The sequence below is a fragment of the Thrips palmi genome, unplaced genomic scaffold (assembly GCF_012932325.1).
Source record: "Thrips palmi isolate BJ-2018 unplaced genomic scaffold, TpBJ-2018v1 HiC_scaffold_16, whole genome shotgun sequence".
In the NCBI taxonomy this organism is placed as follows: Eukaryota; Metazoa; Arthropoda; class Insecta; order Thysanoptera; family Thripidae; genus Thrips; species Thrips palmi.
The window spans coordinates 8,214,301-8,239,433 of record NW_023144625.1 but is presented as its reverse complement, the minus strand read 5'-3'; the positions used below and the strand labels follow the sequence as shown (position 1 = coordinate 8,239,433).

The following is a 25,133-nucleotide window of genomic DNA, read 5'->3' as shown; positions in this document are numbered from 1 at the left end:
TTGTTGTGCTTGCAGGTGCCATGCGGCATCTCCCCGACCTCCCCGCCCCGCCGGGCGTCGCGGCGCCATGAGCCCCGCGGGGTGGCGGGGGCCGCGGAGGAGGGGCAGGCCCCACGGCGGGCCTCATGGCGGGCCGTGCTCCGCCGCGGTGCTGTGGAGCCTGCTGGGGTTGCTGCTCCTGCTAGGCGGCTCCGCCAGCGCGCCGCGGCCCGCCAGCCAGGAAGCCAGCCAGGCCACCAACCACGCCGTCGCCGAGTCAGACGGAGCCGTCCCGGGCGTCCCGGGTGACCACCGCACGTGGCCGTACCTGACGACGTCGCGGCCCGAGTCGCTCATCGGCCCCGGCGACATCCGCGGAACGGTGCAGCGCATGTCGCCGTCGGACGGCACCAAGCGGCGGCGCCCGAAGCTTCAGGAGCTGGCTCTGGAGCTGCAGCTCCTGCAGCAGCAGCAGCATGCGTCGTCCACCAAGCCGACGCCTACCCCCAAGCCGACGGCCGCCCTCAAGCCGACGGCCACCTCCAAACCAACGGCCGCCCCCAAGCCGACGCCTTCCTCCAAACCAACGGTCGCCATCAAACCTTCGGACACTTCCAGACACACGTCCACCTTCCAGCCGACGGCCTTGACGGTGGCCTCGCGGTCCAGCGCCGAGCAGCTGCGCGCACTGCCCAAGTCCACCAGCTCCGCCGAGCCGGCCACCGGCGGGCCCGCCACCACGCCGTCCAAGACCTTCCTCGAGGACATCAACAACCTGATCGAGAACCTGCCGGAGAAGCACGTCGACGTGTCCGTCCGGGACTCGCACGTCGTGACCGCGGGGGCCGGCGGCTACGGCGAGATGGACGAGGAGGAGCAGCCGTCGTACGAGGCGGAGGACATGTACGGCCCCAACAAGAGCCACGTGGACCTGGTGAACCGCTTCCTGCGCATCGTCGAGTCGCAGCACCTGCTGGGCGAGAACTGCACCGCCGGCACCGACCTCAACCTCGGCGAGGGCGTGGTGGACCGCTACGCGCAGGTCAGTGTCACTTTTACTTCTCGCTTTTCTTTCCCGCGACACTGCGCGTCGTTAGAGTTGGAGTTCACTGCACCGGCGGCGACGAATGCCGCCTTTTGAGCCGCGTGCTGTAAGAGTTACCACCCCTGCCGGCCCCCACCGCCAAGACCGCGCCTTTGAAGTCCGCGTGGTGACGTCATCGTCAGCCCGACACCTCTCTCTTTGGCGTGGGCGTCGCGCACGCACGCGCCGTGGCGGTGGCCGCGGTGGCGATGAGGGCCTCGTTGAGGGTCTCGGTGTCGTCGTCCCTGATTCTGTCTCGCGGCGTCGCTTCTTTGTCGGCGTGCACGTTGCCGTTGGCGGTCGACGACGAGGGTGCGGTCGCCGCCCAGGCCTCCCGGGCGCTCCTTCCTCCACTGCAGGGACGTGCTCCGTCACGCCGCGCCATTTACCCGGCCATTCATTCGCGAGCCGATATCGCCCCGTCCGGGACGGCCCGGACGGCGGTCGGGACGGCGGCCTGCACGAGGGCCTGGAGGTGCGGACCGCATAAATACGCCGCGTCATCGCGGTGCTGGCGGCCCGGCGGCCCGGCCGTGCCGTCCTGCCGACTCCGCGGAGCTCCACGCTCCTAATTACGGCCCAGTCGACGGCGTTTCATAAATAGTGGCCTCTTAATCAATTTCGGCGGAACAGCACGACGAGGAATTTGGGCGCTTGCTTCGCGTGCTCGGCGTGCTGCGGTCCTTTGGCGGGATGTTTCCATTAGTCGCGGAGGGCGTCAGAGGGACGCGAGGGCAGGAGGTCGCCCGAGTCCACTCAGCGTGACGTGACACTTGAACGACTAAGTTAAGGGTGAGGGGCCGCCCTCGGCGCCTGAAGGCCCGAAGGCCCGAACAACACGCCGCGTCGCGCCGCGCGGTGCCTGTCTGTCTCTGTCTTATCTCGCCATTACTGGCCTCGATGAGAGCGCCCGCCGCCCGGCCCTGGAGATCGCTCCCCTGATTACAAATTGAATCACGATGCCGTTCGCCGAAGGGAGATTTGGGGAGGGGGGAGTGTCACCCAGCCCGCGGCTGCTATTGCACTGAAAGGACTTTGGCTGACATAAAACCCGCGCGGGCGCACGGAGAGGGGGCGAGGCACGGCCTGGCTGACACCGGCGCCCTTTAAATAGAAAAGCCCTTTCGCACCTGCTGGTATTTGAACCCGGGCCCGGGCGCGTGCGACCGCGCTAGCCATAAAACGGCACCTTTCAATCTACGCCGTGATTTTCTCCCCCCCCCCCTTCCCCCCGAGTCCCCCGACCCTCGCATCCCCGCAACTTATCGCGCAACGACCCATTTGCCGGGCCGGCCGGGACGCAGGGCGAGGCCCAGGGCGAGGCGCAGGGCGTAGGGCGGGGACACATGCCGCCCTTTTCGGCCAGCCGGCACTTAGACGTGCTTTCGGACCTTTTAGACGCCGTGGCGTGCCGTGGCGTGCCGCGCCGTGCGGGGGGAATTGGGCTGGGTACAGCCGCACGCACAGCCCGGCCGCGTCCGAGACGCCTCCCAAGACGCCACCCAGGCCTGGCCGTCGCCGTGGAGGCCGTCTCCGTCCGGGCGGCACCCTGCAGCGCCGCTGCCCTCCACCACCCGCTCCGCGCTCCGCCCCAGCCTCGACCTAGAATCTTTAATGGCGGTCGAGGCAATGCGTTCGTTTAACTCTATTTGAGAGAAACACGATCCGGACCGCACTAACTTGCCTCGGAGGAGAAGTACCAACGAGCAGAAGGGAGCAGAAGGGGGCGCTGGCTCCGCCGCCGACCCAGCCCAGCCCCGCCCCGCCCCGAGGCTGCAGCCTGCACTGCAAGCCCGCCGACTTTTTGATTGTAGATGGACCACTGGAAGCAGCGCACGGACGCGCTTGGGACTTCATCGGGCGGGAAGAACGGGACAGTTGTTGATCGCAGTCTGATGTAAACAGTGCCGCGGACCTTCCGGCCCGGAGGCGCTGGCGGCAGGAGCGCCTCTGGCTAACAAAGTCTGGCGAGGAAGTAAGGCGGGGCGGGGTGCGTCCTGCCTCTACTCATTTCACACTTGGCCAGGCCCAATTAGGAAACGCGTCCGCCAGACTAACAGTGTAAAAACGGCGGGGTTGCTGACCCCCCCCCCACACACACACACACGGACGCGCGAACACGCACACACTCTCTCACGCGCGCCTAATGATTACCAGTCAATGCCCGCCGGCGCCACGTTCCGGGATAAGGGGATTACATGTCCGTCTGTTGGGACGGTTCCTGGATGTGGTGTGTGTTTAAGGTGCTGATTGGCGAGCCTGCAGCGCGCGCACACACACACACACACACACAAAGGCTAACGCACACAAGGCACCCTGGTGGTGGAGCGGTCGAGTGCCGCGTCGCCTGGTCGTCGTCTGCAGGCTGGAGAGCGTCCAGGGACCGCCAGACGCGAAATAATTAAAGTCCCACAAAACGCCGCCAGGGGGAGGGAGAGGTCGTCGCGCAGTCGCGCGGTCGCGCCGCAAGAAATATTGGGACACGAAGGATGCGGCGCTGGGAACGCCGTGGAAGGGACCCCCGTGGACAGGCAGCCATCCGCAGCCCTTGCCGCAGCGCGGCGGCCAGGCCGGCCAGCGTGCCGAGCAGCGAGCGTAGCGAGTGCATGGCGCGGTCGCCCGCCGCCGTTTAACGCTCGGTTGGCTTCACCCTCTCGGGCCAAAGTCGTAAAAAGCTTTCGGCATACAGCACCACAAATCTCCCCGGACTGTTCTTTTTAATTTCCTGTGTGGCACTGTCCCGCTGGCGCGGTGCGCTGCTCGGGTCCACCCGCCGCGCCGCGCCGCCGTCTCACTGTGCACTTGAGTGTCGGCCTGTGGCCCCACGACGGCGGCCCCCCCGAGACGATCCCCGCCCCGTCCCTCCATTGTGCCGTTTTGCTTAATCGGCAGATTGCGCTGCCTGGCGCCGCCCCGACTACCCGGCCGCCTCACCGAAACCTTTCAGCCCCACAACACCGCCCTGCCACGCCGTGCCTGCCATGGCCCCCGAGACGCCACCGCCGACCCTGGCTTTCGATCCTTTCTTCCACCGCCTCGGTCCTCAACGTCATGAGGCCGGCCAGGCAGCCATGGACCACTATACGGCCCCGAATCCGCCCCGCCGTGCCGTGCCGTGCCGTGCCGAGCCGAGCCGAGCCGCCGAATCGCCAACTCATCAAAGCCGAGCGAATCAAGTGGGGCGCAGGGCCTGGCCCGGCCGGTTTGTTAGTGGATAGGCTGGCTGGACGGGTTAGGCTGGCCCCCCCATGGGGCAAAACTTGCGCCCTTCCGATAGTACGGTTTTACAGTGCGTCGGTCAGTGATGGAGCGCCGTCGTTGTGTTTGACTTGGAAGGCTTTGCGCATTTTAAGTAGCGGCTGGGCCGGTTCGGGACGATCGGCCCGCAAAGCCCGAGGCAAAGCCCATGCAGGCTCCGTTCCACTCCGTTCCTCCAGCCCGCCGGCCGTCGGCCTGTTTGCAGTGCTTTCTAATGGCCGGGGCTTTAATGAAGCAGACGCGCGCATCTGCTTCAAGATTAACAGCGAGCATATCGCACAGCCCGAGCGGCCAGCCGAGGCGCCGCCAGGGACAGGCCCGGCCGGGGCGGAGGAGATGTGGCGGCATTTTTATGGGAGCTGTTTTGCTGTGAGCGCACTGCCAATTCCGGCACTAATTCGTCCCGCCTTTTATCGCCCGTCCCGCACTAAACATGACAAAACTACGGAAAGTTTATGGCGAGGTCGAATCGCTCTGACCGCTGCAAATATGGCTTGGTTTCAGGAGCGCTTCCGCGTGGAGGCCGACGTGGCGGTGAACCGCGCCAACATGCTGACCCGCCTGTGGAAGTACGCCGGCGCCGAGGTGCTGCACTCCGAGTACCTGCTGCACGCCGCCGTGTTCGCCATGGTGGAGTTCGACGACGACATCTTCGCGGCCGGCAACTGCTACGACGCCTACCAGTACAAGGACTACGAGCTGTTCTGCCCCTTCGCCTACCGCCTGCCGGACGGCCCCATCCTCGTCAAGGACCTGGCCGTCGAGTACAAGTACTTGGGCAACTCGTCCGAGTGGTTCTTCATCGCGAGGAAGAACGCGGAGCGCGTCATCCACAACTACAACCAGTTCAGCCGAGGTGAGTGTGTTCTCTTTTTCTCCCTCTCCCGCCGCAACCGGCGCCGCCCTCCCCTTCCACTTGACTTGAAAATTAATAAGGGCCGTCCTGTAAAAGTTGCGACGTTTGTTAGAGTAATGAAGGCCGCGTTGCGAGACGAGGGCTGGGCCACCACGCCGCCGCCAAGCCGTCGCCGGAGAGTGGCGCTCCACTGTTTTTCAGTCGCTGTTCATTTAATCTCTGTCCCATCGGCGCGTGTGCAGCCGCCTGGCCTGCACGGCGCCGCGTTTCGCGGCGAAACCGAAACCCAACACACTTGACGCGCGGCGCCGGGGCCCTCCACGAGCTTCCCGCCGCTTGCGTGCGTTCCATTTCCGTTTGTAAACAAGGGATGGCTTGCGAGGCGGAGCGGAAAATGGCCGCGAGAGGCCGAAGGATCTTTGAGGAGCTTGTCGAGGATGAGACGCTGCTCGGAGAGGACGAGGACGGCCCACGGCGTGCCCAGGGCATGCCCACGGCACTCGGCAGGTGGTGTGCCGGACGCCGGCCCGTCGGCCCATTCCCATTTTGCGATTGCGAGGCGCCCCGCCCGGCTCTTGGCGCGCAAAGGAAAACCAAAGGGAAAAGAGATAAAACCAACGCGTTTTCGCTACTCCACCACTCAAGAGGAATTAAGAGCTGAGGGCCGTGGAAAATGTTTTAACAATTACAGCGTGCTGCCGGCGCTCCCCGCCGGTTTGAGTGACGCCGGATTGTCTTTTGGCCCAACTCTTTAAGACGAGCAGGGCACGCCTCCTTTGAATTGTAAGATTAAAGCATTATGAAACGCCAACTCCAGCCTTTTCATACGCGCAAGATCATTTTTTTCGTCCCACAGCGACACGGCGGAAAGGGCCAAACCGCACGAAAAAATATAATTGGCGGCACAAAGGAGGCTCGCTAAGGCGCTGCGCGCTACGCACGGTGGATTCCCTTACTTTTAACAATCTCTTTCTCTCTGGCTCTGCGGAGGCGAGGCTGGGCTGGCTCTGACACGGACCTGAGTAAAACTTTAAGAAAATTTGTCAGAGATGAACAACAGAGAGGCTTCTTCTCTGTTGACCAAGAGGCTGGAGACGACTGGCGCTGCCGCGCCGCCTCCACGCCACTGATTGATGTGACGTCCAATCTATCGTATTGCCAGCCCGCAATCACGGGATGGCCCGCCAAGGCAGCCAAGGCCCGCCACGCTGGAGCCTCGGTGTTTCCAACAACCAAACGAGGCAAACCTGTTTTCTCAAACTGGCCGTGCCATTGCGCTCCTCGGTGGACCTCGGTACCTCAATTTTCCCTTTGTTTTTCCGACCGGGCGAGGGAGATGTGACGAGCCGGGCCAAGGCTCCGCAGGCTGGCGCAGGCTGGCGTCGAAATAAATGCCTCATTTGCAATCTAGCGGAACGACCCCGCCCGTCATTATCATTCTTCTCGATACTGGAAGACCAGCCACCCCATCAAATCTGGAGCAAATTGCCAAACTGTCCGTTACGGCTGGTTTCCCTAGTTACTGCTCTGTAAAACGAAGGACCACCCCACCCCTATCCAGACCAAGGTCGCGGCTTTTTTGGTCAGCGCAACATTTCACGGTGTCCCTGCTGGTTCTTTTCACGAGACACACCACATCGTGTCTGTCGCGTCGAGGACTCTGACCAAGTCTGACCATTTATTTGATGGAACAGATTTTTCTCGATGCAAATTTAACCGTGAGAAGTCGATGAACTGAATGATTTTAAAAGATAAAAATCATACCGCAGTCAGAATCGGTCAGAATCCTTTTCAGTTGATAGATCCATTAGGTCACCGCGGGGCACATTTTGACGCCACCCCGTCTTGCTGGCTGTGACTTTGCCGCCGTTGCGGAATATGTGATGGGTGAGGCGTGCAGGCGCTGCATTTAAGGTGGCATTTTGGCCGTCTGTTTCCCCCAAACGGCGGCCACAACTCCACGGCCGCGTCGTTTGCAAGCACCCCGGAGTCTCCGGGTACCTCCGGCCTGGAGCCTCCAGCCTGGAGCGCGCCACTGTTAAGTAACGCAAGCCTCGCCACGCCGTTCGTCACGCCGGTTTTTGCCGGAACCCGACGAGAGCGCGCACTCGCGCCGAAAATTGCACCGCGGCACGGTTCCGACAAGTCATTTCGTCGCTCTGTCTCTCTCACGCCGTTACGGGCAGTCGCCTGAGCGTGACAGACCAGATGAGTGACGAAACGCCTCTCCACCGAAATCAGTCTCCCATGCCAGGGAAATGAGAGTCCGCTCTGAAAATCCAACTTGAGCGCCGACCGAATGGTGGGACGCCTAGCCAGCCGGTCAGAACACAAGCTGACTGTGCGGCAGACCGCGCATTTGGAACTCGAGCACGCGAGCCCGACCGGCGTGGTGCGCATGGCAGCGGGCCGGTCACACGGACAACTTCCCCCGCACTCGTGCACGCGGCACGCCGAGCGACACGCGTTGTCGGTCCCTTTCAGTGTGCGACAAGCCGCGCTGACACGGCCCGGCTGCTGCGCACGCTGCGCGCCGAGCTGCGCGCGCTGCAAATAGTAATGACAGTGCAGTCAGCACCACTCCCCGGCCTGCTGACGACTGCGGCGTGCTTTCGGACCGCTCGTGGGGGTTCGACAGTATTTCCGTGCCTTCCTTGCCGGGCGCGTGGCAGTTTCACCACCAGCATCCCCCCGTTGTCGGAGGGCACGATTGCCGGCGTGCCGCTGCATATCGTCACTCTTCCAGAGGACCTTCGCGCGGTTCTCCGAGTTGATCGTGCGGGGCTTCCAAGTTATTCCTCCCGAGTCACTTCTGATCGAGCACGTCGCCGTCGCCACGCCGCGGCGTATTGTGACCTCCACGTCACGCCCAGCCGCGGCACTGGCGTACACGACGACGACGAGGAGGTGGCAGCAGAATGGATGATGATGGAGAGGCGAAAATAGGAATAGGCCCCCGGCACGGTCCTTGGCTTTCGCGGCGTTCTGGACGGTGAGGACAGTGAGGACGACGAGGACGGTGAAGGCGGGGGCGACGGCAACGGCGGAGCGACGAGGACGACGGGGAGGGCGCCATGCAGCCCGGCGGCGTTGACAAATAAGGAAAAATCAGAATCAAGTGCTTTTGCTTTACTGGTCGGTGTCGGTGTGTGTGTGAGAGAGTGGCTGTGTCACTGTGAGTGTGTTTTAATGGCTGGATTTGTGCTATCTGCTCGTGTGTGTGTGTGTTTTGTTGACTCTGTGGGTATGATATGATGGGAGCTGCGGAACCGAGATAAATGGCCCATGAAAGGAGCGCCTCGCAAAAAGACCAGCAGTCGGCGACTCGGCCACGGGAAAGGCACACAGACCTTGTCACGAAGTCCAGTCGTCAGGGACCGAGCCAAGGCAGAGCCAAGGCAGAGCCAAGGCAGTGGGGGGCCCGCAGGCACGCGGGCCCGCAGCACGCACTCGCTGGCCTGCCGCAGCGATAGAAGCAAGCAAGTAGCCTCCGGGTGCCTCACTGCCTCCACCGCCCCGGGATGGCTACCCGAAAGGACTCACCCGGGACTCGGCCGCCGCAGGCTACCGCAGGCCGGGCGCTGCAGGGCCCGCCTCACGAGGAGGTATCCCACACCCCTTCCCATCCGTTCCACTTAGAGAGAGGTACCTTGTCGCTGGAGCTGGAGTTCTCGTGCTCCTCGTGCGATCGCTTCGCCTGCCATGTGCTGTGCTGCCTCCAGGCCGCCGTCCTTCCCAAGGGTGAGATTCATACGGTGGCGTTGCCCTTGCCTTGGCTTGCCGTGCAGGTTCGTCCCCACGTGAGTTTGGTCCCAGCCGGCGGCCCGCACTACTCCGTGCGGGTCAACACACACGCCGGCGCGCGGTGCGCAGGGCACCTCGTGTGCCCCGGACGACGTGCTCGCCGGAGTGCAGCAGTGCGCGTCGGTAAGGAAAAGGACGGAGGGCAATGGAATATGCAGAGCAGTGGAGGGAGGGGGACGGGGCGACGCACCGAGGCCGGGGCGCAGCGGAGCGTCAGCCGGCCAGGTTTGGCTGCATAAAGGCGACGTCTCGCAGGGAGGGGGTAATGCGGTAAGCAAAGGTTGAAAGGGCGAGACTGTAAAACGCCGAGAGGTTCGTGGGGCTGGCGGCGGCCGGGGCGAAGCGGCAGAAGGTGAGGGTCAAGTCAACGGAATCTGAATTTACAACTACCCGAGCACGCGCCGGGGTGTCGGGGCGTCGGGGCGTCGAGCCACCGTGCCATCTGCAGAGGCCGCTCATCAGCGCGCTGGGGCACCATGGCCACCATGGGAGCCAAACTCAAAATGTCTGCTGACTCGCTTGAATACCTACTGCCGCTTTCTTTTTTTTCTGAACGCGGCTGTCGAAGTGCCGGTAATAAGTCGTGGCAAATTGGCAGCGAGTGCCAGCGCTGGTGACGAACAGCGCCATGAAGCCCCGCCGCAGCGCCCCAGCATCGCGAACAAAGGCGGGACGCGGTGACGTGGCGTCCGTGGCGTGGCCGGCGTGGGTCGGCGACGGGTCCATCGAGGCCGGACGGGACGGCCCAGCCGGTCCCTTGATAGCCGTCATTAACGCGTCCAAAGTCGCCCCGCACTGCACTAGATTAAATGGGTGAAGCGAGGGCGGGGCGCGGCGGGGCGAAGCCACAACGGGCAGCTCGGGCGGAACGCGCGTGCCGCGAACACGCCGCCGACAACGCACGGCAGCGACACGGCCCCACCGCCCCGGGGGCCCCGGGCATAGGCAGGCACATTCGTGTACAACTTGGCAAAGTGCGGGGGCAGGGCACGGTGTGGCGCGTCAGGGCATGGCGCGGCAGGGCGGGGCGTGGCGTGGCGGCTGGGCGGGGATCAACGCGCTTCCCGCGGCCTCGCCAAAAGCTCCGTGAATCTCCCCGACCGTCTGCCGAGGCGCCCTGAAACGAAGAGGAATGGCAACGCCCCTCCCGTCCCTCTCCCTTTCCCTCCAAGTTTTCCCAGACGCCAAATCCTTTTTGCCATAGTCCCGGCCGGTGTGGCCCGCGCTCCAGAACGGCTCAATCGCGGCGGTCATAATGCCCCGCAAGTGCAGCGGAGCAGGAGCAGCGGGCCCGGCCGCCCAGCAGGCAGCGCACTGGGATCCTCTTTTTCGCCTCGCCGCGGACCGCCAACTTCCTCATCCTCCTGGCCGCGAAAACAGTGCAGGCGGCACCGGCAGCGCAGAGGCACCAGCAACACCAGCTCCACCAGCTCCACCAGCTTCGGCATCGCGGCGAGCGGAGGCAGGCGGCCCACAGAGTTGGCGGCGGAACTTGGCCGAGATATTTAATTTTGTGGCCTCGACGTGAAAGAGAGGGCTCGAGCCCACTTTGGGTGTAGTACAGCGTGCAGCCCGTCCGTTTTATTGTTTCCCCGCCCTGCCCGCTCCACCATGCGCTGCTAAACGGCGGTCTCTTCACTAAAGACAGATCGCGCCAATGATATGCCGTTCCTGTCGAAACTCGGCGGCCAGGCCCCCAGCCCCCCAATTATGAGGACACGGGGCTAATTGAATGAACGGGAGGCCGGCCGCCAGTCTGTCTCTCTCGCACCCGTACAGAAGGGCCCACTGAAGTAGCTCGCAGTCGCAACCAGCACCCGCTGCTGTTTTAAAGAATAACTTGACTCGTAAAGCGGCAGAGAATTACGGGCGGATCGCAATGGCGGGATTAAATTGCGTCCTCCGCTTCAAAGTTTCCTTTTCTGAAGGACCGCCTTCCCCCCTCCCCCTCCTCGACGGGGCTTCGGCCGCTCGCTCCGCGGCTCCGTGTGGCCGGGGAACGTAATTGAAGGCCCTGGACGTTGTTGTTGATAAACCAGCAGCTGAACTTTCCACATCGCCGGGGCTCTCGCTGCCTGCCCGCCGACTTTCTGCGCTCCGTCGGCTTCGACTCTCGGTCTCGCTCTCGCTGCCGCGTGCTGTTGCGTCGCGCTGTCGTCAGGCGGGAGCTCGGAGCGCCCGCCGACCGCCGGGTAGGCAGCACGCTGTACTGGGCTGCGCGCCGGGAGGGCCGGCCTCCTCGCCTGCATTACCATTACCATTAAGGGCCGGACCGCAGGCGCTCGCTCACTAACTCCGCGTTCTGTCCGCCACAATGTTGCCGCATAAAGTAGGCAAAGAGATATTCCAGAGTGGAAAAGGATGACTTCCAGGCAGTGTCTGTGCCGCGCTTTGCTGGTGGCGGCCTGGTAGGGAGGCTGCATCTGCGGTTGCATCGTGGGAATTTTGTCCCGCTGCTGTGGCAACACTGTTTGACATTCGCCTCCCCGCCGCCCCTCGCGAGACTCGTCCGTCTTCGCGACTTCCTCGTCGACAGGCAGGAGGCACGCCGAGGCACGCCCACACGCGTGTTGACACGACCGGCTGCATGAAACAAGAAAACGCGCCCAAGTTGGCGGCGCGGCGGGCGGGGCGGGGCGGGGCGGGGCGGGGCGGGGCGGGGCGGGCGGGGCGGGCGGGCGGCGGGGGGCGGGGCGGGCGGGGCGGTGACGAATCGGGGACGGGGGAATGGATGGCCGAGTGCGGTAAAAGTTTGAAACGCCGGGAAACGGCCGCGCGGCTCGCCGTGCGACGCCGCAGCGGCGCAGCGTCGCAGCCAAAGTGTCGCGTCCGCATCCGGAATGGCCATTCCGATTTCGCGGTGTCCCCCCGGACACCCCGGACACCCCGCCGACTCTCCGTCACTGCCCGCCAGCCGCGCGAATCTTGCGGAGTTTTCGTCCCGTTTCGTCCTCGTCCTCGACGGACCTGATTCCGAGAGTCTTCGTTTTTGTCTCGCTAGCCCTCACGCGGCGTACCGCAGAGGTACAGAGCGACGAAGACGACTCTCGGCTTGTTGGCGTTGGCAGAGGACCGCCGAGCCCCTCCAGTGTCTGAGCACGTCGGCTGCGCTGGCCGCGCTGGCTGCAGTGCGGGGACGCTCCATAAAGGCTGACGCGCTTGTAAAAGCGCAGGGAAACCGCGGGGCGCAAAAAACAGCGTAGTATCGCCTGTCTGCTGCCGCGCTCCCTCGCGCCAGTTTAAGTGTGCGCACGGCAAAAAAAATGAAAAGAAAAACAAACGAAAACACTGGGGAAAGAAAGAACGGGCCGTTTGTTATATAACCCCAACAAACGCGCGGCGAGGTCACAAAGAGGTCAAATGAGTGTGGAAATAACTCATCTGCCAGCATTTTAGCCCCAGACAGTCGCGTCGCCATGACGTCAAAACGGACACATTCACGCCTCCTCATGCATTTCTTTTGGCTTTGTTTTGTGCATCTTCGCCTGCGCTTTCCCCGTGTGTGTGTGTGTGTGTGTGTGTGTGTGTGTGTGTGTGTGTGTGTGTGTGTGTGTGTGTGTGTGTGTGTGTGTGTGTGTGTGTGTGTGTGAGCGGCCTTGCCGCTTTCGCACGGCGCCGATCCAAGCGAGAGGATTTCGCGTCAAGCGCTTGATGGTAAGGCAAGAGGAAGGGGGGGGGGTCTTTCCTGGGAGGATCAGGAAGAACCCGTCTCGCATGCAGCACCACTGGCAATTGCAACGGCAGCACAACAACGGCGGTGGCGCTGGCAGCAGGCGGCCGTCGCGTCGCCGGATGGCAGCGCCGTGGCAGTGGCGTGGCAGCGCCGTGGCGTCGCGACGCCCTGGAACCTGGAATGGCAGGCATAAAGGCCATCGCGGTGATAGCGCTGCAGCGGGGATTTCTAGGTTTCCAGGTGCAGCGTCACGCTCCGCACCGCCACCGCCGCCGGTTGCAGAGGCTGCGGGCTGCGGCCGTGTCTCTTCTTCCTGCCTGCCTGCCTGCCTGCCTGCCTGTCTAGTGGGCATCCGGCGGCCTGCCTGCCAGCCCTGGCTGTCCGGCTGCGCGGACGTGCTTCCTGCCGCGCGTCCTCCACCTGAACAATGTGGCCGGTTTGATACACTCGGCCGCCGTAACAGTAAACTTTGTTATGATCAGGCGTGGCGGGGCGGGGCAGGGCGGGGCGTGGCGGGGCGGGGTGGGGCGTGGCGGGGCGGGGCGGGGTGGGGCGGGGCGGGGCGTGCCGCGGGCGTGCCAATGATCGCGCTGCCAATATAAAGAGCGGTGGGCAGCGGGGCACGTGCTCGCTGGAGGACCCGAGGAGGAGCAGGGGGATGAAGGCGTCCCATAAAACGGCCGCATCGACACTGACAACTCCAAGAAGGGGCGGGGTGAATGTTAGTGGTCGGGAGGAGGAACTCGGAGGATTTCGGCCGCTTCTCTCTTTTTCTTTTTTCTTCCGCGTTGCCTCGAGGTGTAGTCACGTTGAGTGGGGTGGCTCTTCCATCGCGGATTCCCCTCCACGGCCTCGCTGTCGATGCCGGCCATGCCGCCGAGGCGGGTGGATGTCTTGGATGTCTTCGGTATCGCGCGGCCCATCAAACCCCCGAGCAGCAGCTCGCCGGGGCGGATTAGCGCGCATGCACGGCGACATGGAGCTTCTCTATCGGCAGAAGGCCAAGGCCAGACCGCCAGGCGAGTAACAAGTAACCGCCCCAGTCCCAGAGGCCGCGACCCCCGAACCTCCCTCACCGCCTTGGCCCAGCCGGCCCAGCCTCCCCACCAATTTCCCCTTTCTTTCGCGGCCTGCCGCGTAATTTAACTCCGATCAGATTTTGGCTCTGATTCCGTCGGCGCGCACTGCGCCTGGCTGCGCCTGGTAGTGCCCCTGGCCCTGCTTGTCCTTGGCACGGCGCGGCGGCACGGCGCGGCACTCCACGCACCGCCCCAAGGACCTCCAAGGATTTGCCAGGCCGAGGTGGCCCCGGGCAGCCCCAGGCAGCCCACGGCATGGTGCACGAGAGGAGAGACGTGCATTGGGAGCCTTACACCACCCCTTTCAAAGTCTGCCCGCCCGCCCGCCCGCCTGTCTGCCTTCACGCCCTCGCGCCTGTCTGCCAGTCGCTCTGCCTGCCTATCTCTCTGTCTGCATGATTATCTGTCCGCTCGTCCGTCCGTCTGTCGGTCCGCCTGCCGTACTCCACAATAATAATCATTCGAGTAAACACCTGCTGCTGCCGCCCCGCTACTGCTGCCACCTCGCAGCGCCCATTTGTCTGCAGCGACGCGCAGCTTGCACTTGGAGCGGCAAAACGAGACGAGACAAAGACAGCGCCGCGCCCTCAAACACACACTCTCACACACACTCACACTCTCACGCACACACATACGATACAGACACGTGCTGCTGCTGCTGCCAAGAATTAGAGGCACACACAGGTGCACTTAAGCGTACACACGACAGGTGTCTGGCAATCAGTCCTGTTGGCGACGCTTGGCGACGACGCCTCCGCGGAGGGGAGGGGAGGGGGGGAGGAGGGGAGGGGAGGGGAGGAGGGACGGGGAGGTGCGCAGTGCTTGTTCCCCAAGAAGAGACCCCCCTCGTCGCGCCGACTCGGTTCACCTTCTTCCGAAAAACATTAATCTGCAGCCCGTTGCAGTGGCGCTGCCTTGGCGCTGCCTTGGCTCCAATGGCTCTGCCTTGGTCTTGACTCTGCTACGGCTAGACTGCCTGGCCGGCGAGTCTGAGGGTGATCCCTTCCCAGTGGTGGCGCTGCGAGCGAGTGTCACGCGGAGGAAAGAACTCCTTTTCCGCTACATTCATTGTTTCGCTTTTGTCTGGTTTCCTCGTATATTGTCAAACCGTCCCGTCGTCGCGGGTGCCTCATTATAACTAACGTTTGTTTAGTGGACTTCCGAACTTTTTATTTCGTGTCGGGGCGTGTTCCTCCTGAGAACGTAATGACTTTGAAAGGAGACATTGTCTTTGTTCGACGACACCGAGTGCGCGGAGGAGGCAGGGACGATGCATGGCACGGCCTCAAAGACGGAAGGCAATTGGCTTCGATTACACAGCACTGGCAATATAGCAGTCTGAGTGTCCCTGAAAACAAACCAGACACAACACAGTCGAGACGCCCCGTGTCTCACTCGCTCGCAAAACGTCTTTCTCTCTCACTCAGCCTCTTCCTCACTCGCTCTCGCTGCTCGTCAGACCCACTTCTGCCGGCGTATACCCGCGCGCCACTCGAAGAGACCCTCCACATTGTATCCCTCCAGACAATGACATAAGAAATCGGGAAAATGCAGAGCGACTTGTGTTTGAACTGGAACCTCGTACACCGGTAGTGACAGCTTGGTCCGGACGTTGTTCTTAGGTAAGAACCTTCACCGAGTCATCAACAATAAAGGACTCTGGTTGGGTGCTTATCTCCTGAAAGAGAAAAATTGAAGAAATGAAGGAAGAGAGTGCGCTATCTCCTCGCTCACGACGCCCGCAAAGTGACTGCGGCAAAGGATCCGCCCGCAAATTGACGTACGGGGTGTAAACGTGTAAACGTGTAAACAAGGTTGCGGCGCGGGGCGAGACGGCATTACAAATTGTCTCGCTAAGTGTTTGCGCTGGAGCAGCGGCCACTTGGTGTAAAGCACGCGCGCGCACGCACGCACACACACACACACACACACACACCGCGGTAAAGTGGCCCGCTGTAGTTACGCCCTCGGGCTAACGACGCGGTGAGTTTTCCCGGCGGCCGCACGGAGCTTTGAAGAGGCCGGGCCGCGTCGAGCGGCACCGGGGCAGCACCGGGCCGGCATCAGGCGGCTCCAGGGCGGCGCACAGTGGGCCAGAGGACCGGTGGAGGCGGCCAAAACTCTAGACGAGTTTTGGGCTCCAGAGTCACTAATCAGGGATCGAACCGACCGTGTGACCCCACCAATGGATTACTCGTTCGAAAAGCAATCCATTGGTGGGGTCACACCAGGTCACACGCTCGATTCGAGTCCCATTTAGCGACGCTGGAGCTCAAAACGGCGTCTAGAGTTTTGGCCGCCTCCACCGGTCTTCTGGCCCACTGTGCGGCGCCCCGCCACTCGAGCCTATACCCTTGCTCGCCCTGAGCGGCTAATTCAAATTCCGCGCGCAACGGCCCGCCAGCCCCGCCAGCCCCCGCCACCACGGTCACGTTGGTGACGCTGCGCTGCAGTCGTTCAAGGCGCTCGGGACGTTCGGGACGTTCGAGAGGAAAAGAACTCGCTGCTCATTTTTCATTGTGCGCGCCGCCAGTGCCGGTACCTCCACTGGCATGCCACGCGAGGGGCGGGGCCGGGCGGCGCGGGAAACGCTTGTATGTACGGCAACCTCCCGACCCGCCGGGCGCCCGGCTCCGGCCGACGGCACGGGGATGCTGGAGGCGCTGGGAGCCATCTCAGGTGGCCGTGCAGGGCCGTGCAAGGCCGTGCGGCCAGAGAGACCGAGAGGGCTCGGTGAATACCCAATGAAGGCCGCGTGAAGCCTCGCGGCGTGCATCGCTGGCCTCGTCATCTGCCGGACCATGTCCGGGACGAAGAACGCGGCGGCCGGGTCTTCCCGGCCTTCTTGGCGTGCCATCGCGTGGCGCGGCGCCCTTCGGCGCGCCCTGCGGCTCGCCAAGGAGGCCGTGGGCGTGGCGAGCAGGACTCTCGAGGCGCTCAGCTTGATGGCGTGAAACTTGATCGCCGCCGTTCCGTCGACGTTCCGTTGGTTCTTTCGGGAGTACACTGTGTGCACACACGCCCCCACCCGGCCGGGCCTCCGAAATAAAAGTCCCTTTCCGTTCCTCTCTCTCTCTCTCTCTCTCTCTCTCTCTCTCTCTCTCTCTCTCTCTCTCTCTCTCTCTCTCTCTCTCTCTCTCTCTCTCTCTCTCTCTCTCTCTCTCTCTCACCTCGCCGCTCTGCTCACACTTCTACTGATATATTCATAGAACAAAGGCAGGCGAGGCGCGGGCTGCGTGTCGCCTTGCGGTACGCCAGCCTGTTGCTTGAACATGTGTCCTGGATAGCCTCGCTACCGTGCTGCCCCGGGGCAACCCGCCCCGCCCACACCCCACGCCCCGCGTTCCAGGCCCCACCCACCCAGTCGCAGCGCCCCGGGCTTCGGGAGGTGGAAAGTATAAATGTAGGGCCGGCTGTGCGGGCGCCCGACGCACGCGCGAGTCGCTTCAGCTTTTGTACCTCCATAACCAGCTCTGGTCCCCGAGCCGTCCCCGGCCCCGTCGGCGGTGTACAACATCTGCAGCAGCCGGCAGCGCCAGCAGAGCCAGCAGCAGGTGGCAAGCGGGGGGCGTTTGTCTTCGCCGCCCTCGGCTGCCGTGGCCTCGGCCGTGGCGCCCGGATTGGATGGCGACGCCGTGATGTGTGTGAGGTTGCGCCCCCGGAGCGCCCCGCCACGCCGTCCTCGGCGTCCTCGGCGTCCTCGGCGTCCAGGACGCGGCGCGCGGAGGAGGCCGTGGCGGGGCCATTGTCGTTCGGCTCAGCCAATTTCACGGCTGGCCGAACCGCGAGGCAGTCTGCATTAATATCGCATTCACGGTGGCGGCCAACTGGCACCCCCGGCCGGGCCGCACGGACGGCAGGGCGACAGTGCGACACCAAATTAAATAGAAAGGACAAACTCGCTGCTAAGGACGCGCCGCGCCCCCGACGCCCCCCGATGGCGCGCGTGCCGAGGGGCCGAGGGCGCGAGGGGCGAGTTAGCGCCTTACTTCATCACGTGATAATCTCAAACGAAGGGATAAGCGGCTCACAAAATTATATTCTTCCTTGTCAGAGCGCCGCCCAGGGCCGCCCAGGGCCGCGCCCCTCTGCGACCCTCCCCACCCCGCGGCATAGTTGTCGCCAGATAGGAGCGAGGGGCGGACACTACTTTGACGACGAGCCGCGCCAGCCGGTTTATTCCCAACAGCGTTTCGCCGCTCTCTCTCCGTCGTGCCCAGACGGCTGACCCGTGAGTGCGAGAGAGACAGCGACAGCGACGTTGACGTGCGGTATCAGTCGAGGGGGACGGACGGCGCCGTTGCTGGCAGGCTCTCGGTGCCGGCAGCGATACACACTACACTACAAGGACAGGGGCGAAACGCGGTGAAACGTGTCCACCGGCCGATAACGAAAGGTCCGGGATTCCAGCCTTTTAGCCGACCGGGGCCGCTGGGACGGCGGGGCAGGCAAGCTGGCGGGCAGACTGGTGCGGCACTGTGGCAAAAAAGGACGGAAAATTCTGTTAATTTTTTTGCCAGGATTCTCCGTAGCCATCTTATCAATATTCTCCGTAGGCTTTTACAGTATTCTCCATAGGGCCGTACAGTATTCTCCGTAGGACCACACAGTCTACTACGTAGGACCTGGAAGACTGTATAGTCCTACGGAGAACACTGTAAGAGCCTACGGAGAAAATTGATAAGGGGGCTACGGAGAATTACCACAAGCTATTTACAGAATTTTCCGTAGCTTTTTGCCACAGTGGGCCAGACCGAGGGCCGGGCAGGCTGGCAGGCAGGGCACAGGTCTTGCCCACCTCTCGGCCGCACGGAGCCGGCCGTGCAAGGGCTGGATAGGGGCGGCTCGAAACAGACCAGTGATCTCAGAGATTGGACCTCCCCCCCTCCCCCTCCCTTTTCTCCTCTTCGGCCACGCTGCTGAATTCTAGGTGAGGCACACAGGGGTAGTACTGGCCCGGGCCGCTGCGTGCTCACCAAGGGAATTTTCGACATTCTCTTTCACTCTTGTGTTTTTTGTTTTTATTTGCCGTTTTTTCTTTGCGTCGAATCGATCGCAAACTGTACAAAGCCATTGTACCGACAGTGCAGCTCTACTGAGGGCCGCCCCCTTTCCCTTCCCCTTCACACTTCCCCACAAAAAAGTCCGCTGCTGATAGCATGATGCGGCCGGGCGTGATGGAGGGCTTGTCAATGCAGCCTCAGTTAAGGTGATAAAAGGGCCGAAAAATGAGAGCACGGCGGCACGGCCCAGCCAGCGGGAGGGGCAGGGCCGTGGGGCAGGGCCGTGGGGCAGGCCGTGGGGCAGGCCGAGGGGCAGGCCGTGGGGCAGGCCGTGGGGCAGGCCGTGGGGCAGGCCGTGGGGCAGGCCGTGGGGCAGGCCGAGGGGCAGGCCGTGGGGCAGGCCGTGGGGCAGGCCGTGGGGCAGGCCGTGGGGCAGGCCGTGGGGCAGGCCGTGGGGCAGGCCGGGGGGCAGGCCGTGGGGCAGGCCGTGGGGCAGGCCGTGGGGCAGGCCGTGGGGCAGGCCGTGGGGCAGGCCGTGGGGCAGGCCGTGGGGCAGGCCGTGGGGCAGGCCGTGGGGCGGGGGCGGGCCGTGGGGCAGGCCGAGGGGAGGCCGGGGGGCGGGCCGTGGGGCAGGCCGTGGGGCAGGCCGAGGGGCAGGCCGTGGGGCAAGCCGGCCGGGGCGCGGACCACCAATCGCCACGCCACGAATAAATAACGTTTTGCTGCATTTTAATTGAGTGCTGTCTGCCTGTCTGCCTGTCCGTCCGTCTGTCCGTCTGCCCATCTCTCCTGGGTGCCCAGTGCTCGGTGTTGTGGTATGGTGTCCTCTCTATCCCGCAATCCCCCCCTCACCCCCACCCCTCCGCGTGCCCTCTCGTGAAATAGCGGAAAACGAAATAATAATATTCCGTTTAAATCCGGAAAAAATAATAAATAAATAAAAAATAAAAAAATACGCGCGGGCCTTTCAGTTTCCTACATATCGCGGCGCGGCCTCCCCGAACCTCTGTAAACCTCTCGAAAACGGCTTGACCCGTAATTGAAAGCGCCGGCCGCATTATATGCCTGCCAATCGAGAATGGCCGCCGCGCCCCTCATTTGAACGGCCTCCCCCTCCGGCATGCCTCCGGAGTGGACTCCACTGCGCAGCGCACACAAAGGCAGAGCCTGCGTGTTCACGGTGGACTGTTTCAAAGCGGCGTTGCGGGTGCCGCGGTGCCGCGGTGCCACGCGCTGAGTCGCCGCGACGCGCCACCGGCGTGCTGCTTAGCCCTCTGTCTCTCTCGCACACATCGTGCGAGCCGTCGCGGTGCGAGAGAGACACAGTCCGCTGCGACCGACGGCGCGAACCCTACACCGCATTGAGCAGCCCCTGTGTGCGCGACGCGGCGCGACGCCGAGTGAGTTGCTCGCGGTGAAGTGTCAACGTGAGTCAGCACGGCGTGGGGCGGGAGGAATCTGTAAGTAAGCAAATGTGTGTGTCTGTGTATGTGTACGTGTGTGTGTGTGTGCGTGCGTGCGTGTGTGTGTGTGTGCATATGCATGTGTGTGTGGGCGCCCCTGGCCGTCGGCCGTCCAAACAGCCGGACCATTATCAGTGCGTCGTCGGCAGTCGGTATTGACTCCGAACGTTTTCGGCCCGCTCCGCCTCCCTTGTTGGTCAGGTTCGCGCACACAGCACACACACACGCACGCACACTCACGCACACAGCAAGCACACTGTTGCCACGGCGAGTCTCCAGCCCAGGCCGGCGTGGACCAGCGCACGAAACATCCACGCGCCGATCCGTTTGCACGGACTATCGGGAGCACATGCGTCGGCCTGACTGTCCGATGCACGGGGCTGCCTGGCTGACCGGTCGGGGGGGGGGGGGGGGGGGGGGGGGGGGAGGGGCTGGAGACCGTGCCTTGCCGGGGTAGTCGGGTGCAGCTGGCCGCTACAGCTCGCTGTAGCCTAGCCTAGGGCGTCCAGGACGAGTCCAGTAGAAGGGCGATTCCGAACATCACTTTCGTCTCGGTCTCTCTCGCACTCATAGGGCGTTCCATACGTGCGAGAGAGAGAGAGAGAGAGAGAGAGAGAGAGAGAGAGAGGGGGAGAGAGAGAGAGAGAGAGAGAGAGAGAGAGAGAGAGAGAGAGAGAATGGTGGAGACAGAGCGACGAAACGCTATGGATCCAATCGACTGGCCGCACCCCGGAGCGCCTGCGGGGCAGAGGCAGGCACTCCCGCCGAGCAGCCCCGTCCGGCGGGTGGCCTATGCCGCGCTCGGCGGGCGCTCTGAGTCGGCGGGGGTCTCTCTCTCGCACCCGTGGGGCGTGCCGTGTGGGTGTGACAGAGACCGACGGACGCCATCCCCCTCTCGGGGCCAGCCCGCTGCCGCCGGCAACGCTACGCAGCGCTTCGCCGCTTCGCTCGGCGAGAGAATATCTATTTGGCGGCTGCTAATTGATGGCTGCAAATTTGTCAGACGCTTGATTGCGTAATGTGGGGCGTGATTGCCCCACTGTAAATCATCCGCAATACGGCGAGGCGGGCCAAGTCGACGGGCCCAGGCAGGCGTCCAGGCAGGCGTCCACGCTGGAATTATTCGGAAATTTGACGTGGTCTCGCTATAGCTCCCTCCGCCAGCTTCATTCCGGCGTAGCGAGCGAGGTTCCCCGAATGGCTGAAAGGCAGGCCGCCTCGCCGGCGAGGTGGTCCTTCCGAGATTACCCTCACCGCGTGCCCACAGGTGCCTGCTCCCGACCCGCCGAAAAGTTTCGACTCCCCGCAGCCGCAGCGCCGGGGCCATAATCGTGGAGCCAATCAAATTTCAACGCGACCCCCCGCCCTCTCCGCCGCACCCGCGCCCTCCGCTCCCCTCCCCCCTCGTCTGCCTGCAGCTCCTCTACCCCTCACCCTCGTCGAGCACCTGCACGACCGCGCACTACGCCGACATCGTGAAGCGTTAAGTCACCTGGGGGTCTTCTGCTGGCGCAGCACCGAAGCCGCGCCGCCGCGCCGCCGCGCCTAAGTCAGCTTGTCACCCGCCCCGCCCCGCGCCACCTTGCTTCGCCTCACAGTGCTGCCACCCTCGTTGCCGCACAAATATGAATTTACGGAGAACACGCCGCGTTGGCAATGCATAATGTGCACGTGCAGGCCGCGGTTCAACACGACTCGGCGCCGCGGTTCAACGCGACGCGGTGGCGCACCTGGTGCCGCGACTTCCCTGCCCCCGCCCCTCCCGGCCCCTCCCCTTCCGTCGCCCTGCAGCGCCCTGCAGCACCGCACCCTCTGGAATTCTCTTTCCACTATTTGCAATTAGGCTGATGGCGCGAGAGGCAACCTGGACCGCAGCATCCCGTCGCCACCCCGTCGCCACCCCGTCGCCACCCCGTCGCCGCACTGTCGCCGCACTGTCGCCGCACCGACGCCACCCGTGTTGACTTGAGGGCTCGGCTTGAATGGCACTGCGACTTGGCATCAACGCTGTCCCGCCTCTCTCTCTCTCTCTCTCTCTCTCTCTCTCTCTCTTCTCTCTCTCTCTCTCTCTCTCTCTCTCCCTCTCTCTCTCTCTCTCTCTCTCTCCTCCCGGCCACCGGGTGTGGGCTGGGGCGGGCTGGGGCGGGGGTTCGTTCCAGTGGCGTAGTTAACAGCAGGGCGGCGGGATGGTTATTGTGCACCTCAGTGGGGATATCGCGCGCACTCTGCACCTCCTGCTTGTTTCCAGGTCAGTGTTGCATCTCAGGTATGGAAACGCTTTTCGGGTGTGGAAATGCTATTCGGGTGAGAAAATGCTCTTCTGGTCAGGCTTTCTCTTCGCTGGTCCATGAGACTGGGGGTAATGGACTCGCAACGGAGCTGGCCGGAATCTTGCATTGCTAATTGTAGTTCACTATTTCTCCGACTAAATGTGCGAGTTTTGAGAGGGCCCCGGGCATATTCGGAAAAAAGACATCTTAAAGTATGCCCTAAATTCAAAAAATTTTTAAATTTTTCCACCAGGACTCGAACAGGAACAGCTTAACCGTTGCGCTACTCAAATGCGCGGGCACGGCCATGGTGCCGGGGGCGACGCAGGGGGACGCATCTTTAACTTGCGATAGAAGTTCCCGATGCCGCAAAAGTGATGGGACATATTGTCTTCGACATATACAAGGTGCACCACTTGTCCCATCACTTTTGCGGGATCGGGAAGCTTCTAGCGCGAGTTGAAGAGGCGCCCCCCCTGCGTCGCCCCTGGCACCATGCCCGTCGCCCTGCGCATTTGAGTAGCGCAACGGCGAAGCTGTTTCTGTTCAAGCCCTGGTGGGAAAAATTTAATTTTTTTTGAATTTAGGGCATACTTTAAGATGTCTTCTTTCCAAAAAAGCCCCGGGGCCCTCTCAAACTCGCATATTTAGTCGGAAATAGTGAACTACAATTAGCAAGCAGAGATTCCGGCCAGCTCCGTTGCGAGTCCATTACCCCTAGTCTCATGGCTGGTCAAACCTTTCCAATTTTTAGAAAGCCATCGCGGAGAGAAACAAAAAACTAACTTCTTTTTAGAAATCTTTCGGGAAACTCTGCGAGCATTTTCATCTCTACCGGCAGTGTCGCTCCGTTGAGCACATTCCTCGGTGAAGGCGGTGATCCCGATCCCGCGGGGCCGGGGGCGGCCGAGGGTTCGGTTTGTGTCTGGCCAGGAATTCGGAAGCCCCCGACCGCATAGCAGTCCGAGCGCAGCCATAGCGCAGCCATAGCGCAGCGGGCACGCTGGTCAGCTAAGTAAAGTCATCCAACAACTGTCTAGCGGTGACTTATTCCGGGGACGGGTGTTAATGGAGGGGCGGGGAGACACACTCGCCCTCTTCGAACGACCAACTTCGGGAGCGGAGAGTGCCAGGACTGTGGCCCCCCACCGTCACCCCACCCCTACGCCACCGTTAGCACACATTCCAGGACTGGGCGCGCTGGGCGGGGCGCAGCGCCTCCACCGCCAAACGGACGCAAATTCACTGCCCACCTTGAAGGGGAGGTGCCCGGTTCGGGAGGGCGATTTTGAATCACGAGACGTCCTTTCTCTGGTGATGGCCGGTGAGGCCCGGCGTGGCCCGGCCCCGCTACGCACAACAACCCCTGCGGCGACCCAGCGGCCCGCCGTCGGCCCGCCGTCCCTCGCATTCTACCTGCTGGCTCGCCCAAAAACAATTTGAACGCCGCCCGGCCCGCCTCTGGTATCCACCAAGCCAACCACGCGGCCCCGGGGCGGCTTTGGGGCGTGTGGCTCCGACCTACGCCGTGGCTACGGCCCGACATGGCCCCGCCGCCGCCGGGCACCCCCTCCCCCTCCTTCTTCCCCGTCCTATTTCCCACAAAGCACCTCACTGCAAACACGCCACACACGCCCTTGAGCAATCCGATGTGCACACGGGAGACGGACGGGCGGTGAAACCAGATCGACAATCGATGAAATCCTCGAGCCAGTCGAGCCAGTCGAGCCAGTCATTCCAGCCACGCGTTTGAATGCCTGCCGGGCCGCCCCGCCGCCCCCCCCCCCCTTCCCCCGCGCCTCGCACAATGTGCTGAGCTCCGCGAGGAGCCAGGCCACGGCCTCCAACGCCTCCCCGCGCGACTTACCGCAAATCTCTGGCCCGCCGCGCCCCGCCCCGCCACACCGTGCCGCACCACGTCCGACCCACACGCACCGCCATTGTTTGCCACAAGAGGCGACAGGACCTACAGGGCCTACAGGGCCGGCTACAGGAGTGGCTCATTGTCGCGTTAGATGGTATCGTCAAGCCTCGGGCCTCGTGCTGCGGGGGTCCGGGGGGGGGGGGGGGCTGGGTGTCGGGGGCTGGGTGTCGGGGGCTGGGGTCGGGGCTGGGGGTCGGGGCCGGGGACATCGGGGGCTGGGTGTCGGGGGCTGGGTGTCGGGGGCTGGGTGTCGGGGGCTGGGTGTCGGGGGCTGGTGTCGGGGGCTGGGTGTCGGGGCTGGGTGTCGGGGCTGGGTGTCGGGGGCTGGGTGTCGGGGGCTGGGGTCGGGGGCTGGGGTCGGGGCCGGGGACATCGGGGGCTGGGTGTCGGGGGCTGGGTGTCGGGGGCTGGGTGTCGGGGCTGGGTGTCGGGGGCTGGGGGTCGGGGGCTGGGTGTCGGGGGCTGGGTGTCGGGGCCGGGGACCATCGGGGGCTGGGTGTCGGGGGCTGGGTGTCGGGGCCGGGGACCATCGGGGGCCGACGGCCGACAGGCGTGCGGGGCTCTCCAGCGCGCCCAGTATCTAGATGAAGACCCCCGGTCCTCCAGCTGGGCCTATAAAAAAGTTTCATTGCCCCCGAAAAAGAGAGGCAGAGAGGCGGCCGTGGGTGGGGGTGTGATACGCACTGTGCCGTTCCGACGCTCCGAAGCTCCATATCCTGAGGCCTGCGGGGCCTGCGGGC

At 63.4% G+C, this 25,133-nt stretch overlaps 1 protein-coding gene across 1 annotated transcript in view; it reads left to right on the top strand.

The window, feature by feature from the left end:
• Window positions 1-247: 247 nt before the first annotated feature.
• Window positions 248-25,133, top strand: part of LOC117642228 (probable G-protein coupled receptor 158) — a 46,382-nt gene continuing 21,496 nt past the window's right edge. The window contains 2 exon segments of the mRNA XM_034380183.1: window positions 248-1,021; window positions 4,826-5,177. Coding sequence (XP_034236074.1) covers window positions 371-1,021; window positions 4,826-5,177 — 1,003 coding nt within the window. The 5' untranslated portion in view covers window positions 248-370.